Source organism: Giraffa tippelskirchi, chromosome 11 (genome assembly GCF_054371585.1).
Source record: "Giraffa tippelskirchi isolate mGirTip1 chromosome 11, T2T-mGirTip1v1.2.pri, whole genome shotgun sequence".
Classification (NCBI taxonomy): Eukaryota; Metazoa; Chordata; class Mammalia; order Artiodactyla; family Giraffidae; genus Giraffa; species Giraffa tippelskirchi.
Genome location: NC_137285.1, coordinates 33326281 through 33347194, shown reverse-complemented (window position 1 = coordinate 33347194; position 20914 = coordinate 33326281). Strand labels below are relative to the sequence as shown.

Below are 20914 nucleotides of genomic sequence, written 5' to 3'. Positions count from 1 at the left end.
ATTATAGCCTGCCAGGCTCCTCTCTCTATGGAATTCTCCAGTCAAGGATACTAGAGTGGATAGTCATTCACTTCTCCAGGGGATCATTCTGGCCCAGGAATGGAACCTGGGTGTGCCACATTGCAGGAAGATTCTTTACCACGTGAACCACCAGAAAAGCAAACCCAGTATACCAGTGAATTAAAGGAAAACCTGGAACAAAAATAAAGACCTAAATGACATTCTTCTACTTTCAATATCTGCAGATGCAAATCAGAAGGGCACAAGTATACCTTCAACATTTATTTAATGTTGAAGGATAAAATAGAAGATCTAGCACAAACAAGATAATATTCAGCCAGAAGGCAGTTCTAGGGTAATGGAGCAAAATGAAAAAAAAAAAAAAAAAAGTTCTGACAGATTAAAGGATTTTGTAAAATTTGACCTTGATACCAAATCAAAAATGAAATAAACATTATGAAAGAAAACTTATCATTTTTTTCCAAGTTCCTGATTCTCCACAAATTAGAAGACTCTTCTTCTTCGGTGGGTTTGGTTGCTTTTGAAAAGACTGTGAATGGACCATGGGTTTGGAGAGGCTCTAGATGTACTTAGTGTAATTTCTGATGTCTGGTGCAGAAGTTTGACATTGGGGGATTTGGGAGGAAACATTGGACTTATTATGTATTTCAGCAGTTACTGAGTTATGAAAAGGTAGGGATGGATGAAAGGACTATATGAATATAGTAATATTCATATATTACTATAAATGAGCAATTAAAACTTTAGAAAATATATTCTAAAGGATTTTTCACACTAGTTTCTATACACATTTAATGAACTTAACTATGTATTGTATACTGTTTTGTTTAACTCTATATTTTATATAAATATATAGCATATAAATATATATTACCATATGTATTTATATATATATGCATAGATATAAATACATATAACTTTCTATGAAAAAGTAGTAAACTATCCAACATTAATGTTACTTGTCATACGTCCATGTTATAATTTAAGATATTCATTTCATTTTATATTTTCTAAATTTTAGGATGAAGTCTGTCCCAAAGCTGAAGGTGATGAAATCCAGAGGTGTGTGTGGGCCTCAGCTGTCAATGTCAAGGACAAGTTCATCTATGTGGCACAGCCAACTTTGGATAGAGTCCTTGTTGTTGACGTGCAGTCTCAAAAAGTTGTTCAGGTATGAATGACTCCTCTTTTTGAAAGTGAAAGTAGTTTTAAAGAAAATTTAATTTAATGTAATAGTCATTACAAGGTAACCTGTCATTGATTGTCGTTGGTAACTTGTTTCATTACTTGGATAATCAGAAAATACATGCGTATTCTGCAAACTCCCCTCTCACTCTATACTTGAGCCTAAACAATTAAAGTAGTAATTGAAAGAGCTTTTGTTTTCAACAATTAGATTCCAAGAATACTTTATAATCCCAACATGACCATTTATGCAGAAATCATCCTCAGAGTTGCTTTTTATGTGTAGAGCAAAGAGAGTCCTGGTCTACGGTCAATTAAGGTGTCCTAGTTACCATCACAGAAACAGTATTATAGCTTTCTCATTTGATTCATAACAAAGGCTGAGACAATAATAAATTTAATGGATAATAATAATTTAGTAGGTTTTACCGCAGTAGTAAAACAAATAATATGTGCATAGGTCTAAACAGAGAAAAAAATCTCCAATCTTGCTGTGTAATTTTTCCAAGTTGCCATGATTATGGTTATGGAGACTATTCTGGTTTGAGTCATCAACTATTTTATCTCCTGCTCTTTCCAAGACTATTCAACTTGGACCATCTACTAGAATTCAGTCATACAACAAGCAAGGGGAAGTATAGGATTTGCCTCCTGGCAGCCTGGCTCCAGCCTCCAAACCTTTAACTGTTAGGATCAATGGCTTCTCAGCTCAAGAGGAAACAAACTTAAAATAGCATCCTGAGATATGTATCAGTATAATCTGTTAAATCAGAATAATAACTGCACACGTTGTGTATGTGTGCTCAGTTATGTCTGACTCTTTGCAACCCCATGGACTGTAGCCTGCCAGGCTCCTCTGACCATGGGATTTCCAGGCAAGAATATTTAAGTAGGCTGCCCTTTCCTACTTCAGAGAATCTTCCCAACCCAGGGATCGAACCCACATCTCTTGCGTCTCTTGCAGTGGCAGGCAGACTATTTACCACTGCACCACCTTGGAAGCATACATATCCCAGAACATGATATTAAGGATTATATCAATTAATGCATAAAAGCATTTAAGCATTTATAACAGGGCCTGGTATATGCACTATATACTGGTTTACTATCAAAATTCTGACAGACACTGAAATCTAACCATTTCTTTTATAGTTTTTTCTTTCTTGCATTAATATTGGTTTGAAGTAGCTGTTAGTACCTCTAATATTGATTCCTGACTAGAACAAAAAATATTCTAAGAAGTTCAAAATCACGGCTTCTCCCTGTAATAGCTTTTAACAACTTCATATGAATTCATACAATCATTTGTCTGTTTTTGTATGTATTTGTTAATTGTCTTTTGTAAGATGTGCTTGGTATCACAGATAAACAAATAAAAAGTGTCTCTGTTTGACACTGGTGTCTACAGAGTTATACATTTGTGGTTCAGTTTCAAATATGAGAATGAACAGCAGGGTCATGAAAGGATGAATAACTGTCTACTAGAAAATTCTAAGGCCTCCAGGGTTACACACTTCCTGTGTGCACCCTATCTAATGGTCCAGTGTCTGCTGGGAGAACGTATTTTTCTGTATATTTCATATCCTATGTGTCTGTCTTTGAGGCTCCTTGGTTTTTGACAAGGTTTATTTTACTTTGATTTCAGTGGCAATGTAGGCCAGTGAATTACAGGCATTAGTTAAGGATTATCAAGAGTCTTTAGCTGGTAGGTTAAAATGAGATGTTCTTTCAGGAATAATCAGGCTGGTCTTTAAATTCAGTGTTCAAACCAGAAACCTACACCAACTGAATATGTATTACCTACTAGATATTTGAAAGTGAGAAAAGTTAACATCATTTATTATTTATATAAATTCTATCTTCAGACAATGAGGTAAATTTTAAAATTAACATAAAATATCAATAATGAAAATTCAGGCAATGGTAAAAAAAATCACATAAATGATATCATTTTCAAATTGACTATAATGACTATAAAATACCAGGAGAATGAAAGAGACATACAAAGATAAAATATTAAAATATATTATAATATAATTATGATTGTGGGTATTTTTCAGACAAGATTCTAAAACTTACACTTTTGTAAGTTAGAAAATTCAGACTCAGTCTAAATGGATTCTCCTGTGATCTTGGTATTAAAATAATAATAATTATGCTTTATTACTCTTTCTAGTCATTAACTATGTAAAGGTAATCAACATGCAGATTTCTGTTACCACAAGTCAGTACTGCCTGATTTTTATTATTACAGAGATGGAAATATATATAATATTCATTGTCTGTGTCTGGCTACATTGGCTGCAGAAGATAATTGTGAGGTCATTTCATTTACCTGGAGCAAGTGTTATTTCATTTTTGCTGCAGAGAAATCAATTACAGTTGATTCTCATTGTTTGCTCCTTCTGTATTTAAAACTCACTTACTCTCTTGAATTTATTTAGAACCACAAAACCAGTATTTATGGTATTTTTCAGTCATTCAGGGACTTGTGCAGAGTGGTGAGAAATGTGTGACCAGATGGACATACGTGTTTCCAGCTCAGGTTGGACAAGGAGACACTTGGTACATATATATAATGGAATATTTCTCAGCCATAAAAAAGTAAAACATTGGGTCATTTGTGCAGACATAAATGGACTTAGAGACTGCCATACAGAGTGAAGTAAGTCAGAAAGAGAAAAAAAGAATGTCATATATTAATACATATATGTGGAAAGTAGAAAAGTCATACAGATGATCTTATTTGCAAATCAGAAATAAAGACACAGACAAAAAGAAAAAAACGTATGGACACCAAGGGGGAAAAGAGGGGTGAGATGAATTGGGAAATTAGGATTGATATATATACATAATTGATACTATGTATAAAATAGGTAATGAATGAGAACCTACTGTATAGTACAGGAAACTCTACTCAGTGCTCTGTGGGGACATAAATGGGAGGGGAATTGAGAAAAAGAGGACATATATGTATGTTTATAGTTGATACAGTTTGTTATATAGTAGAAACTAGCTCAACATTGTAAAGCAGCTATGTGGTGCTTTAGTCGCTAAGTTGTGTCCTACTCTTGCAGCCCCACAGATTGCAGCCTGCCAGGTTCTTCTGTTCATGGGATTTTCCAGGCAAGAATACTGGAGTATTCCTTCCTTCTCCAGGGGAAAAGTAAAGCAGCTATACTCTAATAAAAATTAGTTAAATATATATATCAGACTTTATTTATACACTAACTGTAGAAAGGATAAATTCTAGAAGAAGATAAGAGAAAGAAAGGGGAAAATCTGATAATATACCAAATAGAAAGAAAAGGATAAAGTTGATAATATACCATATATTATTATATTACTGTTTATCATAATATACATATACCTTGTATTATTCTTTATTGTACAATTTATTTAAAATACTCTAAACTCTCAGATTTAGAAAGGGCACTGAAACTTAAATAGATAAAAATCAATACCTAAGTATATTGACATGATACAATTAAACATAAAATCAAAGGAAAATCTAAAAATGGTAGATGAATTACTATGAGAATAATAGCAATTTTCTTAATAGCTATAATGAACACCATAAGAAAGCAAAAAAATATTATTAAAGGACTAAGTGGAAATAAAATATACTCTGACACTATATGGTCAGTAGAAAAATTTCATCAACAAAATAAAGTTATATGAAGTTGAAACTATTCACTGTAGGAATAAGGAAAATAAACTAAGCTATTAAATATGATATATAGTGAGCAAGTAAATTGGTAAACAAAGGATCTATTAAAATATTAACTGTCAGTAATAATGGTATTCCCTGAATTTAAGGTCAACATTTTTAAGACTGAAAACACAGGACTAAAATAGCAAAAAAAAAAAAAAAGTGTTTAACTAGTGTACAAAAACATGTAAGTGGGGGAAGGGTTGATGTTATTTATATTAAGGTTTCTTGTATTATATAAGACTGGAAATAATCACTGATTATTATGCATATGTTAAATATGTTTTTAATATTTCAAGAAAGTATGTCTTAAATACTGTATCTGTCTATGAAAAAATAAAAATAAAGGCACAACATATTCATAAATACAACAGGAAAAGAAGAAATAAGGAAGAGAAAATATAAAACTGAAAAATTAAGCCAAAATTTTAAACAAAATTATAGAGAAAAAGGGGGGGCATGATTTAAAAAAATAAAACAAAAGACATATAGACATTATGGTATATAAAATAGACAATTAAGAACCTGGTATCTAACACAGAGAAGTCTGCTTAATACTCTGTAATGACCTATTTGGGAATAGAATCTAAAATCAAGTGGATATATATATATATAACTGATTTACTGTGCTGTATAGCAGAAACTAACACAACATTGTAAATCAAATATACGCCAACAAAAATTAATTAAAAATAAAAACAAAAAAAATTATAGAATAAAACCAAATATGTTTATACTTACAATAATAGAGGATGGAATAAAGTAACTAGTTTATAATAAAGTAATAAGCTAAATAATGAATATCTAATCATATGCATATTATAATAGATACACTTCCAAAATGAAAAAAAAAAAAAAAGAGTCCCAGGTGATGCAGGCATAAACTAACAGCAAAACATAAAAGCTGATGTAACAATATTAACATCAGATTTCAAAAAGGGACTATAAGGCAAAAAGTGTTTAGTTAAAGCAAGTTACTTAATGAGTTAAAAATTGACTAAAAATTTAAAAGTAGGAAAACATGTATGATTGCTTACAATTTTGTAAAGTGATTATTACTATATTACTAGAAAAAATTGACATATGATCAAAGTGAGAAATATTTGATAAATCAACAGACAAAAGTAATATATGCAAATTGAACATAATGACTATTCTTGAACTAACGGATATATTATTAACTTTTCCATCCAATAGTGATTAAATATGCCTTATTACTAAATATTTCACTTTCTACGCATTTTCACTATCATTTCATATCACCATTCAGGCTGCTATAATTTAAATAAATAAAAAAACAAACAAAAATATAGCAAAGTATATTGCTTATAAACAACAGAAATTTATTTCTGAAGTTTCTGAGTGTGCAAAGTCCAAGATCAAGGTGCATGCTTGATAGCGATCTGGTGAGGGTGCTATTCCTGATTCACAGCTGGTTCAAAGCCCTGGCGTGCTGCAGTCCATGGGGTCGTAAACAGTTGACCATGACTTAGTGGCTTAGTGGCTGAATGACAGGCAACATTCTTTTACAAAAGATGCAGAGCCAGCATGACTAACCACAATGAAAGGAACAGATGTAATAGGGAGTCTGATTTTTTCCTCACTATTACAAATTCCTTCCTGGGAAAAGGAAGTGTGAAACAGTGGCTACAATGATTTGGGATATTCTGCACAGATCTATTCTATAGAAAGGTAGAGGCTACCTCAGTTTAGGGAGTGAAGATTTCCACACTGAGTACGTGCAATCTATCCTTATTTCTGATACGACACTACCTTTTGAGGCATATTGTTGACTAAAATGTCAACCTAGAATTTTAGATATATATCCCATAAAATTATCTTTTAAACAAATTCAAATTTTCTATCTTTGAGTTTGTTTAAATTCTGTTTTCAACCATTTATAGTTTCAGTCTGTGAACCTCTTTAGAAGGTGAGTTCCATAAGTCTTCTGACTGCTTGGTGAAATAATATCCTTATATTTGCTTAACATGACCTGAGCGTATGTGAATTTTAGTCCTCAAAAGAACATGTTTAAAGGTGAATTAGGAATATCCTAATGACTCTACTTTCATACTGGAAAATATATCATCTCTTAGAATTCTGAACTCTCTCAAGGTTTTTCCCAATTTAATAAACAACATGTAAATAATAAATTGGGTAGACATAGACATTGAAACGTCTGTTTTATAAATTAATAATACAAGTAATTCAAGTTTTAAAACCAGTAAAAGAAATAGTATTTCTGGTTACTTCAAAAACTGAAAGTGAATAGCTTAATTTGTGATTTAAATCTTTATTTATATACAAGGGCAGAGTGCGGTCAAAGTCAACTGCAAGTTGTGAAGTTAATCTTGCAAAAAGTAAAACACCTTTGTCAATTTGACCCCTTTTGTCTCCTAATGAAGTTATTCTTCCTGATTCTGTGCGGTACTTCTGTTGATTTCTTTTGTTCTAACCTGAGTATATTATACAATGGCAACTAAGAATAATACTTACAATCAAATTTTAGTTAATCACCTCCCAAACATGATAGAAACTACTATGAATTTTTTATGGAGTGGACAGAGTGATGTGAGAGTGAAGTCCAAATCAAATTGTCTTACTTTTGAAAAGGAAAGTAAGAAAATAAAAGAGAAAAAATAACACACTCATTTAAATTTAATATTTCAAGTTTTGTTTTTCAGTTCTAGTGTTTTATATTGACTTTCTCTAAGAAATCATAATTTCTGAGTTTTTCTTTTTTTCTTTTGCATGTATTTAACTTTGTAAATTGGTATTAAACATGTAATCTTAGGATGAAATATTTAAAAAACTTGAACAGCATTGCTACATTTTATTGTTAAAATGACAATTATTTTCTTGATAACATATATTTTTTAGAAACTTCATGATAAATTCTTACCATGGAGATATATTAATTTTCAGTATTTACATTAATATCATTTCTTCCTGCAGCTTAAAAATGAAAGTTCACAAATTCTTAAAGGAATCTATAACTTTGGTATTGCTTTAAATGTCAAATGTTTATTGCTTCTCATATTAATAATTTTTGTAAGAATGGCATGGAGGTGTTTTCTTGCATAAAAGATTAGCTAGTAAACAACTGACCTCATTTTGAGTTCTGTGGAACAAAATCAGGTTCTGCTTGGATGCAGAAGGGGCTTATTGTAACACTCGGGTATTCTTAAGTGTCATCAGCAATCTCCTCTAGCTGTTAGCACATTATCCTGAGAATCTACATCATTAGTTTAAATTAGGTTCACTTAATTAGCCAGCTGGTACTCTCCTTGTCAGACTGATAAACAAGCTGTGCTTCACTGTTCCTTCATGTCAAGGATACACTCCAAGTTCTGTGTATCTTTGTTGCTATTCTCAGAACTTCACTCTGACTAAACATGCCATCTTTATAGAAGTTGATACAACTGGAGCATAACCAATAGAGCATCAATTTTAAATTATCTGTAATTGGTGTACCCCTTCAAGAAGTACTGATAAATGTGTATCTCACTAGGTATGTTGGAATTATGAGGGAGTTAAAATTTATAGATCTACAAAGGAGAAAACCTTCATACTTGAAGTAAATTGCATCCTATTCAATGTTTGAAGCAATGTTTTAAAATATTAGAGAAAAATATTACCAATATGTTTATAAAACTACAAGTAAAGCTGTTGGTTATTGTGTTATGTAGTATATTCTACACATTTTTTACAAAGGAATAGGATAAGAACTTAACTTCATCATGATAACAGTCTGAAAAGGTGCTTACCTGGGAAATTATGATATATGGATTTTAGGGTCTGTATATGTAGATAGCTACTATTAATTAATTACAATAATGCAATATTGTGATTTGAAAGATGTTTCTGAATATGTCTAATAAGTCAATAAATCTTTGGAAGAAGGATTTTGGTGGCTTAATTATCTGAATGTCACCAAGACAAGCAAAGGCTCCTGTATACAGAAAAGAATGGTGCTTATGGGATGAGAGAGAAATTTCCAACATATAGTGTTAGAAAATTTTATTTAAACAAAGTCCCACAGAACCATTCAACAAATCAAAAATGATAACTTTTGTTCTATAATTGTGGTGGGGGTTGAATCACCTGCTGCAAATAAATCACATTTCTCTAAGTGTCTAAATGCAAAGTTTGAAAACAATTATTCTAGCAAAATAATATTGGTAGGCAAATGCAAACCATAAGTAGTACTTGAGCATTCTATATGCATAAGTTAATCTTGAAGTGAAAGATAAGCTTATGTGTAATCCTTTTTCCCAATTTTATATTTCTTAACATTATATTCTGACTTTTATTTTTTCTGAGATATGCTTGGTGGCTGCAGAAACAAATATATATATACATCAATGATCTCCAAAGAGAGTGTATACAACAAAAAAGCACTGAGAGATGAATAGATGTGAGAAGGGAATCCCAGGACATCTTTTATATTCTTTTAATCTAAAAAAAAGAATCATATTACTTTTTTTTTCATATTACTTTTTAAAAATATTTAATAAATGGAATAATATGGGAGACCTGCATTCATCTGTATTTTGGATGGTGGGTATAAGAGTACTTGGCAGGAAAGTGGGAGTTTTACAGTTGGAAAGAGTGGACATTGGTTGTTGTTTTAGTCACTAGGTCGTGTCTGACTCTATTTGCAACTCCTTGGAGTTGCAAGGCTCCTTGGAGCCCTCCAGGCTCCTCTGTCCATGGGAATTCCCCAGTAAGAATACTGGACTGGGTTGCCATTTCCTTCTCTAGGGGATCTTCCCAACCCAGATAGAACTCATGTCTCTTGCATTGGCAGGCAGATTCTTTACCACTAAGCCACCTGGATGATGAGCATGAGAGCATTTGAGAGGAAAGTGGAAGTTTTATAGTTTGGAGGGATGGACATTGGTACAAAGAGCCTTTGGTTTATTTTTACCTATAAAAATGAGATAGCAATAGTGCACACATCAACAGATAGACTGTTATGAAGTGTGAAAAAATTTGCATTTGTAATATATTTAGAGAAAAACTTTTTTCATAACAAGTCATGTTAAGCGTATATATTATAAAACAATAAAAATGATTAAATTATAATGTTACTGGGTATGATGTTCAATTTTGCAAATTACTTTTCCCAGTGAAGTAGATGTTGTTGTTGTTCAGTTGCTCAGTATGTTCAATTCTTGTGACCCCATGGACTGCAGCACACCAGGCTTCCCTGTCCTTCACCATCTCCTGGAGGTTGCTCAAACTCACGTCCATTGTGTTGATGATGCCATTGTCTCATCTCATCCTCTGTAGATCCCTTCTCCTCCTGCCTTCAGTCTTTCTCAGCATCAGGTTCTTTTCTAATGAGTTGGCTCTTTGCATTAGGTGGCCGAAGTATTGGAGCTTCACCTTCAGCAATAGTCCTTCCAATGAATATTCAGGACTGACTTCCTTTAGGATGGACTGGTTAGATCTCCTTACAGACTAAGGGACTCTCAAGAGTCTTCTCCAACACCACAGTTCAAAAGAATCAATTCTTCAGTGCTCAACCTACTTTATGGTTCAACTCTCACATCCATACATGACTACTGGAAAAATCATAGCTTTGACTATATGGACATTGATTGGCAAATTAATGTCTCTGCTTTTTAATATGCTGCCTATGTTTGCCATAGCTTTTCTTCCAAGGACCAAGCATCTTTTATTTTCATGGCTGCAGTCACCATCTGCAGTGAATCTAGAGCCCAAGAAAATAAAGTCTGTCACTGTTTCCATTATTTCCCCATCTATTTGCCATGAAGGGATGGGACCAGATGCCATGATGTTCGTTTTTTGAATGTTGAGTTTTAAGCCAGCTTTTACACTCTCCTCTTTCACCTTCATCAAGAGTCTCTTTTGTTCCTCTTTGCTTTCTGCCATAAGGGTGGTATCATCTGCATCTCTGAGATTATTGATATTTCTTCCGGCAATCTTGATTCCAGTTTGTGCTTCATCCAGCTGGCATTTTGCATGATATACTCTGCATATAACTTAAATAAGCAGGGTGATGATATGCAGCCTTGATGTACTTCTTTATCAATTTTGAACCAGTCCGTTGTTCCATGTCCGCTTCTAACTGTTGCTTCTTGACCTGCATACAGATTTCTCAGCAGGCAGGTAAGGTGATGTATGAAGACCTACAAGACCTTCTAGAACTGACACAGAAAAGAAAAGCCCTTTTCATCATAGGGGACTGGAATTCAAAAGCTGGAAGTCAAGGGATACCTGGAATAACAGGCTAGTTTGGCCGTGGAGTACAAAATGAAACAGGGCAGAGGCTAAAAGAGTCTTGCCAAGAGAATGCACTGGTCATAGCAGACACCCCCTTCCAACAACACAGGAGCTGACTCTACACTGGACATCACCATTTGGTCAATACCAAAATCAAATTGATTATATTCTTTGCAGCCAAAGATGGAGACACTCTATGCAGTCAGTAAAAACAAGACCAGGGGCTGACTGTGGCTCAGATCATGAACTCCTTATCGCCAAATTCAGACTTAAATTGAAGAATATAGGGAAAACCACTAGGCCATTCAGGTATGACCTAAATCAAATCCCTTATGATTATACAGTGGAAGTGACAAGTAGATTCAAGGGATTAGATCTGATAGAGTGCCTGAAAAACTGGGGGAGGTTCCTAACATTGTACAGGAGGAGCTGATTAAAACTGTCCCCAAGAAAAAGAAATGCAAAAAGGCAAAATGGTTGTCTGAGGAGGCCTTACAAATATCTGAGAAAAGAAGAGAAGTGAAAGGCAAATGATAAAGGGAAAGCTGTACCAATCTGAATGCAGATTTCCAAAGAACAGCAAGGAGAGATATGAAAGACTTCCTAAGTGATCAAAGAAATATAGGAAAACAATAGAATGGGAAAGGCTAGAGATATTGTCAAGAAAATTAGAGACACCAAGGGAACATTTCATACAGAGATGGGGACAATATAGGACAGAAATAGTATGGACCAAACAGAAGCAGAAGATATTAATAAGAGGTGGCAAGAATACACAGAAGAACTATACAAACCAGATCTTAATGATCCAGATAACCATGATGGTGTGATCACTCACCTAAAGCCAGACATTCTGGATTGTGAAGACAAGTGGGGCTTAGGAGGCATCACTACGAACAAAACTACTGGAGGTGATAGAATTCCAGCTGAGCTATTTTTAAATCCTGAAAGATGATGCTGTGAAAGTGCTGCCCTCAATATGCCAGCAAATGTGGAAAACTCAGCAGTGAGCACAGAACCAGAAAAGGTCAGCTTTCAATACAATCCCAGAGAAAGGCAATGCCAAAGAGTGTTCAACTACTGCCCAATTGCACTCATTACACACGCTAGCAAAGTAATGCTCAAAATTCTCCAAGCTAGGCTCAAAAGTCTGTGAACTGAGAAATTCCAGATATTCAAGCTGGGTAGAAAAGGCAGAGGAATCTGAGATGAAATTGCCAACACCCATTGGATCATAGAAAAAGCAAAAGAATTCCAGAAAAACATCTGCTTCACTGACTATGCTAAAGCCTTTGTGTGGATCACAACAGATTGTGGAAAATTCTTCAATAGATAGCAATACCAGACCACCTTACCTGCCTCTTGAAAAGTAGATATAGAGATACATTAATTATATATTGAGTACTACTATTTACAAGGTATTATTCTAAGTGCATGAGGTGATATCATATAGCTAAACAAACCCAAAAGACCTGCCTTCCTGGAGCCTAGACCCCAGTGGATGGAGACAGACAAAAGAAGATTATATGTAAATTCTACAATATGGGAAGTGGCCAGTGTTATTGGAAAAGGTAAAGCAGCAGAACAAGGCAGGTGGGATTGAGAAAGTTAAGGACAGAGGGCAGAGTGGTCATGGTTGGCCTCACCCACAAGGTGAGCTCTCAACCAAGGTGTACAGGAAGCAGAGCCTTGGTTATCTGGGAAAGACTGGTTCTGGGGGAAAACCTCCAAATGGGAGTATTATGACTGACTGACATGTTGGGTAAACAGCAAGGAGGCCGGAGCATCTAGGTCAGAGACATGGACAGGAATGAGGGGCAGTGTGGGAAGTGAGGGGTCTGAGAAAGAAGACCGGGAGTGACAAGTCATTATAAGGATTTCCTCTGAGGAAAATTAGATGACATTGCCGTGTTTTGGCCAAATTGGTGCCATGATCCATCTAATATTCACCAAAAACGAACAAACAAAAAGCAGCAGCAAAAAACCCAGGTCACTCCGATAAATCTATCCAGACTGTGACAAGTAGAAAATTAAAAGGTGGAAATCCTGAGGTGAGGTTGGAGATGGTAGAAGCTCCCTTTGTGGTCAGAGCAGGGCAGGAGCTGCAAAAGTTCAGTCTTCGGAAGGCAGATCCAGCCAGGTCCTGGTGACAGGAAGTAGAGGAGAACAAGGACAGTCAAGTATAATACAATCTGTACAATTTTCTTTAAAACTGTGAAGAAACGAACTGCTTTATAACACAGAGGCTTACAGGCTTAATTGTGGCAAGAATTTTAAGTGTCAAATGTAGAGCTGTTCTTTTACAAAAGCTGATGGTCTACACTGACTGATGGTTGAAGTAATTTCCAAAGAGGATTAGCAAATAATTTATAAAATCCAACACCTGTAGTTTATCTTTTCAAAGGTTGTCCATATAAGTAGGAAAATATCAGTTTTTTGACTGAAAATTGAGTTATAAGATTATCCTAGTTGTTTGGAAATATTTTTGTCATGGTTGTATGATTTCATTGCTGAAAACCATGTCAGAGTTTCCTCTGTAAAATGGGTTATACCTGCACACTTGGAAATTGTAAATATATTAACCAAAAAGCAAAATAAACTGAATTTAATACCAAACCTGTGAAATTCTGAAAACAAAAATTGTTCACACATTTTGGAGGGCATTGAATAAACATCTTTCAAATTCTGAAGTTGCTTTGAAAATTTATATTTTCTTCCTTCAAAAACATATATCTTAACTTATTTGAAGGACATTAATCGTGAACAACTTCTGACACCTCCTGGAACATATTCTCACGTTAACTTTTAAAAACAGTCTCTGCTTGCCATTTATAAAAGAAAATGTCCGTAGTTTAAGGCTCAGTGAAAGCATCATCCCCTCTTCTCCCTCATCCTGTTCTTACATCTTCCTTTGATCTTCCATGGCAATTGCCCTGTATTTTTATTAACTAGACAAGCATCTAGTTATTTTAAGTTCTTTCACTCTGTCACCTTAGTCTTCCAGGACTGAGACTGTGATTATTAATTATTAAATTATCAAAGAATTATTAAATTATTCATTTGCTAAATAAAGGCATTACATCTCTAAAACACTATTATGCTGCCATGTATTTTAGTACAGTTAGTTTTTTCTAATAGTAGTAGCAGTGGTATTTTTGTAGTGTTTAACACTCACCAGAGTTACCTGGGCACTTTATATTTACCACTTTACCTGATATTTATAGGAACCCTTTGAAGTAGTTGTTAATATTGTCTTCATTTTATTATAGAGGAAAGTGAGCCACAGTAAGTTTAGTGACTTCCCAAACTGTTATTTTCATTATTGTTATTTCAGTTTAGATGAAGTCACTGAAATTTGAAGTCAGTTTCAGAATACATGTTCATAACCATGGTGTATGGGGCTTCCCAGGTGGGACTAATGGTAAAGTATCTTCCTATCAATCAATGCAGGAGACATAAAAGATGTGGATCCGATCCCTGGGTTGGGAAGATCCTCTGGAGGAGGGCATGGCAACTCACTCTAGTATTCTTGCCTGGAGAATCCTAGACAGAGGAGCCTGGTGGTCTAGAGTCCCTAGGTTCTCAAAGAGTAGGACATGACTGAAGCGACTTGGCACACAGGCAAACATGCTGTATACTGCCTCTTGATGCTTTTCCCCTGGGATTATACCGCTTATACAAATGCTACTGCATATACTTGGACCCCGTGGGTTTCTCCTCACCTTCCAAAAAAGAAAAAATAAAAAAGAATATTTCTTGTCCATGAAGTATAAATAGGAAGGCAACCTATCCAATCCAGACATTGTCAGGAATGAAACTTGTCAACAAGAGGAGCTGCTCCTTCCTAGGTAGGGATGTTCCCACTTTGGAAAAGAACACAGACCCAAATACCAGGCCTGCTGATCACTTGATGGATGACTACTGGCAAGACAAATGTTTCAGTTTTCTTATCCATTTCATGGGGATATTACAGAACTATGTTAACTATGGACTGTATGTTAACTATGGATATTAAGTACGGACTGTGCTATTATACACTTTGTTGTTGCTTAGTCTCTGAGTCCCATGTCTGACTCTTTGAGTCCCTATGGACTGTAGTGCTCCACACCCCTCCGTCCAGGGGATCTTCCTGAACCAGGGATTGAACCCACATCTCCTGCATTGGCAGGCATATTCTTTACCACTGAGCCACCAGGGAAGCCCAGTATACCCTTTAAAAGATAATATTTATGAAGAGCCAGGTGAAAAGAAAAGAAACTTACAAGAGCTGGCAAACTAAACATTTTTATTCAGATTGTTTCCTACTACATAAAAGCTAGCTAATGATCTTTGCTATTTTTATAACTGTATCTTAACAATTGAATAACAGTGAGGTCTTTGTTATTGTGGTATTGTTGCCTGTTGAACTATTTCAGGCTTCCCTCACAGCTCAGTTGGTAAAAGCCTAAATATTATCCCAATTTAAGTTACATGCAAAGTAGGCTGACTATTAATTATACATAGATCAAGTTTAACATATAAAGGGAAAATATGAAAAATCAAAGGAATCTTATTTGCATGCTTACCTGCTCAGTCATGTCCCACTCTTTGTGACCTCATGGACTGTAACCCACCAGGCTCCTCTGTCTATGTGATTTCCAGGCAAGAATACTGGAGTGGGTTGCCATTTCCTCCCCAAAGGATCTTCCCAACCCAGAGATCAAAATTGTGCTGTCTGTGTCTCCTGAGTTGCAGGTGGATTCTTTACCCACTGAGCTATACTAGCGTAAAATGGAGTGCAAAGTCTTTAGAAGTTGAGGATTAATATCCTCAAATGACAGCATTCAAAGCAGGAAGAAAAGAAAATATGATGCATGGAAGTCTCCTCCTGCTACTATCTCTTTCCATGGAAATGCTTTATTTTCAAAAATCATTCATCATCTTAACTAGGATATGCCATGTGACCTCCCCGCCCCCGCCATCTCTAGGAAGGCTGGGAAATTTCACACTTGTCAAAGGGGAATAAGCTTAGTCATTGACTTGAATCTCTGCTGCTCTCCAAGTGGACAACCTTCCCCAACAACATCACTGCCCACCTGAAACCAAAGTATTTTAATGGCTCTGTTAGCGAGAATAAAAGGGCTGAAGATACTAACACAGAAATGTTTAAACAGGTCTTTTCAGAAATCTAATAATTACTTCAAATGCAATGTATTGAGAATTTTAAATAGCTAAAATACAGGGCAACATTTTAGAAAAGAAATACTTCAGTAAAACCAAGTTGCTGTTGTGATAGTTAAAATATGAATCTCTATATACACAACAATTATAGTTTACTTTTAGCCCATTGAGAAGAGGATTACATTATGAACTAACTTGGGAAATTCTCTAAGGTCATTGAATAGAGTTCTGGGAAAAAAATGCTTTCAATATTGGATAAGGGTTGTTTTATTGAATACAATTTGTTTTATGTATTATATTAGAAAATATGTAACTATTATAGGAAATTACTGCAATGGGGTGTTAGCTTATAATATCAATAGCTTGGAATTAAGGTGAGTGAAATAACTTTCTGGCAACAATTTATATTTTGAAAGTTTTATTTTCCATAAATGCTAGTTATAAATATTAGCAGAAAAATGCATTTTTAGTATCAAGTATAGTACAAAAAGCCACTTCTATTTTTTCTGTGCTTTTAAATTTCTCATTAAAGAAACTAAATTAGGTAATTTGTCATTATAGTTGCAACTGTATGTTAGATTGTTGGTGTTTTAGCATTATAAATGGTCAAATCCCATAACTAGCATTGGGATAGAAAAATCTAATAGTGTAAATATAGTTCTTACCTGTACTCAACAACTGATTAAAATACACATATTAATCATTTAAACCTTGAGTTCCTAAATAGCTTCTCTGTTAAACACAATTTGCATAGGTAATGAATGAATATAAGACTATATAAAATCATGTAAAAACATATTCGAGTAAGGTATCATATTTCCAAATTAATCAAAATAGGACTTAGAAAATTAATTGACAACATGCATTTTTAAACTTTTCATTTTATATTGAAGTATAGCCAATTAACAGTGTTGTAATAGCTTCAAATGGACAGCAAAGGGACTCAGCCATACATATACATCTATCCATTCTCCCCAAAACTCCCTTCCCATCAAAACTGCCACATAACATTGAGCAGTTTCCTGGACTGTGTAGTAGGACCTTGTTTTTCATCCATTTAAAATACAGCTGTGTGTAAATTTGATCCTAAACTCCCTAACTATCCCTACCCCCCATGCAACCATGCATTCATTCTCTAAGTCTGTGAGTCTGTTTCTGTTTGTAAATAAATTCATTTGTATTATTTCTTTTTAGAGTCTGCATATAAGGGATGTCATGTGATATTTCTCCTCTGTCTGACTTACTTCACTCAGTATGACAATCTCTATGTCCATCTATGGGCAACATACATTTATTAATCCTACATCTAAGCTCTTGAATTTTTACATAATTTCTGGCCAAGTTGTAAATTAATATTTTGGTCTGAAAATTGTTTCAACCCCTATCTGTTACAGGCAGTAAGCACAGACCCTGTCCCAGTTAAATTACACTATGACAAATCTCATGACCAGGTCTGGGTGCTCAGCTGGGGTACAATGGAAAAGACTTCTCCAACACTGCAGGTAAGTCCCTTTCAGTGTGTCTGAGAAAATGATGATCTTTAAAACTTTCAGTATCTAGTTGGGCATTTAACCATTTAACAATGATGTTCTTTCATCTAGATGTTCACAGAAAGGGAAAAAAAAATGTTGATACACAAATACATTTTTGGTTAGGAAATATTTTAATTTAGATGTTCCAAACGTTAGATTTATATGCCAAACGGATAACCTATAATGACAAAGTTGAAGCCACTGGGGGCAAAAATTATGATGGATTGTTTGGCAATTTCCAACTTCCCTCGGATTTTCTTGTTTTCATCTCTTTAGACAGAGATGTGGGGAGTGTAGCTTGTGAAGTAGAGCCTGGGAGAGTTAGACAGAGTCTCAAAGCAGGTCTTCAGTTTTCTCCAAACACACAGGATTTACTATCTGAGTGCTGGTTCATTTCTAACTGGGGAATATTTTTGTCATTTTTGTGGAATTTGCTTATGATTTGAAATTGACAGGTAGATGTATATATATACACAATTTGACAATGACTTCTGTAGAGGTGTTAAGAATCATCCCACACACTATCTAACCGTCTAAAAATGGGTTATTTTCCCCTGAATGTCTAGTAAAAATATGCTAAGATTTAATATATTTTTAAAATATTTGCTCGGTAGAAATGAAAGGTTAGTCTCACATCTAAAAATATAAAATAAAATGTAGTATTTGAGAATTACTCTTAAAATATGACATGCAACAAAATTTATTTACATGAAGAGTGTGTGTGTGTATTTATGTATGTATAAGACAGATAGATGATATATAAATAGGTGATAGATAAGTTGGTGATAGATAGATAAACAGATATATAGATACACTGATAGGAAACACAGGGTCTCTGAATCAGAGAACAGACTGTCTCTTACCCATGGAACCCGTTAGTGTTTATTCTGCAGCCCCTAACCCCATGGGGTGATGCGATGAGAGTTTAGAGTCACCTTGAATAACCAGCACAGTCCTACTGACTCAAATCATGAGTCTCTAAGTTATTTTAGGTGGCTAGCACCTCAGTCCACCATCTTATGTGAGAAATAGAGATTGTTACTCTGAAATATATACAAATCTTTTCCTGGAGTGGAGGAGTATGTCAGTATCCTGGCAATGTAGTAATTGGCTCAGAAGAATTAAGTCCCTAAATCTCTCAGGAGCAATACTCCATCTCCAGCTTCCAAAGGCATTTTTGCTATGCCATCATCTTTTAACCAAACTTTTTTGCTCAGAAAGACCTGACTCAGCAGAAATGTCAAAATATGTACGGATAATTGTCTCCCAATAAGATTATCAGGAAATCCCTTCCAAAAAATAGGATTTAAGATTTATTTGAAAAAGAGAACTGATTTTCCTTTCGAAAAATTGAATTGAAACCAAAAGCCATGGTCAAGCTCTCATTTTTGCTAGTGTCCCTGTGCCATGATGGTGAAAGACTCACATCTTGAGACTGCTAGGGTATGAGGCTAGGAAGTACTATTATGCTCTAATGTTTTGTATCTTATAATGTTACCCTCTTAAACTTGAACATGCACAATATTTTATCAAGGATCTGAAAGACCTTCTCTGTGTTTTCATGTTGAAAATAAAATTAAATCTGTATGTCTTTGTCCAGTCTGAAAGCAATGTTTATTATGTATTATTTTATGTGATATTTATAATTAATTAAGATAAACCTATAAACTGTCATAATTGTAAGTATTTAAGGCAATAATTTTCCATCTACTGTTCTAAAGATAAAGTCTCGAAGATTTATCATAGTTTTTTTTTTCTTTTTAATGGACATTTATGTCTTATGAAAACTTAAGAAATTCCATAAAATTCTAAAACTCATATGTCAGTCGTCTGCAGTTTCACGACATAAATGCAGTGTCTGTACTACAAATGCACAACAATTGGACAAGAAAATATCTCCAGTGAACAACTTGGAATAAAGTCCTCTCATTCTTCTATTGGCCAGGACATAGGCCCAGTCAGATGAGGTGGCAGTGGGAAGTGGTGTCTCTCAGTTGACTGCAGCCATCTCACGCAGAGGGGCAGGCAGCAGGACCCTGTTAGAAATGAGCTGGGATTTTTGCAAGATTGCACCTATTGATCAAAGTGCATCCCAGATCAGTCTGTGTCCGTGAAGTCAGCAGACTCGGTCCCGAACCTGGCAATTCACCACTTCCTGCTCAATTCCAGGAACGAGAAGGGCCTCGACTCATCAGAGGAAAAAGTCCAGACTGAAGGGAACTGGGTGTGTGGCTTTGCATATTTTACAATCTAAGACAATGACAAGTGCAGAAGAGAGGTTCAGTTAATCGGCCTTCAGGAGTGTGAATGATGTGGGATGCAATACACACGTTATAGTGTTGTTTGAATATTAAATTCTGTGATGCCTGTAAACTACTTAGAACACATATTAACACATAGCAAGCTCTCAGTATTATTATTGCTGTTGTCAGTCAGTACTATTATTAATTTCAAATGCATGTACACGCATACTGAGAAATATATACCTCTGTACAACCTAATGGGAAAAATTTTGGAGAGTTCCTTTGTTATAACCTTGTTGAGTTTTATTATAGTCTTGTAGACATTATTATAAGTGGTTGAAATCCAGTGAGGACTTTCTCACTGATACTCATTAATAAGATAATCATGAATAAAATAGGTACAATGTCTTTAAAGTTTAATCACATACATTGGTTCTCTCTTCCTGGGCACATGGCAGGGGAGAGGGGTTTCCTTTTGGGTGGGTGGAGAAATATGATTAGTTCTGGCAAAATAAGTCTTCCATGAATGGAAATATTCAAGGTAGTTTGCTGTTCTTTCTTCATGGAAAACAGAATAAAAGTCCTAAAAGCAACAGATATCCTGCCAAAGACCTCTGGGAAAGTAACAGGTATAAAACAAAATGGTTATTTTTAAAAAATAAAGAAGTAGTAAAGAAGTAAGGATTTGTTTCTGTTCTGTTTTGGTTTTTGATTGTAACATGACTGAACCTATCTTGACTGTTATAATAATTAATCTATTTTCTTGAACTTGGCAAGTTCCAATGGAACTCAATGAAAGTATACTCATT

The 20914-nt window shown here is 34.7% G+C and overlaps 1 protein-coding gene across 5 annotated transcripts in view; it reads left to right on the top strand.

Annotated features, from left to right (window-relative positions):
* FSTL5 (follistatin like 5) overlaps nt 1–20914 on the top strand; it is a 780511-nt gene that overhangs the window by 716890 nt on the left and 42707 nt on the right. For 3 of the 5 annotated variants that reach the window (XM_081538294.1, XM_081538297.1, XM_081538293.1), the window contains 2 exons: nt 1043–1192; nt 17725–17832. In XM_081538294.1, coding sequence (XP_081394420.1) covers nt 1043–1192; nt 17725–17832 — 258 coding nt within the window. The remainder of the gene's footprint in view (nt 1–1042; nt 1193–17724; nt 17833–20914) is intronic. The other 2 variants (XM_081538299.1, XM_081538298.1) reach the window with 1 other exon arrangement.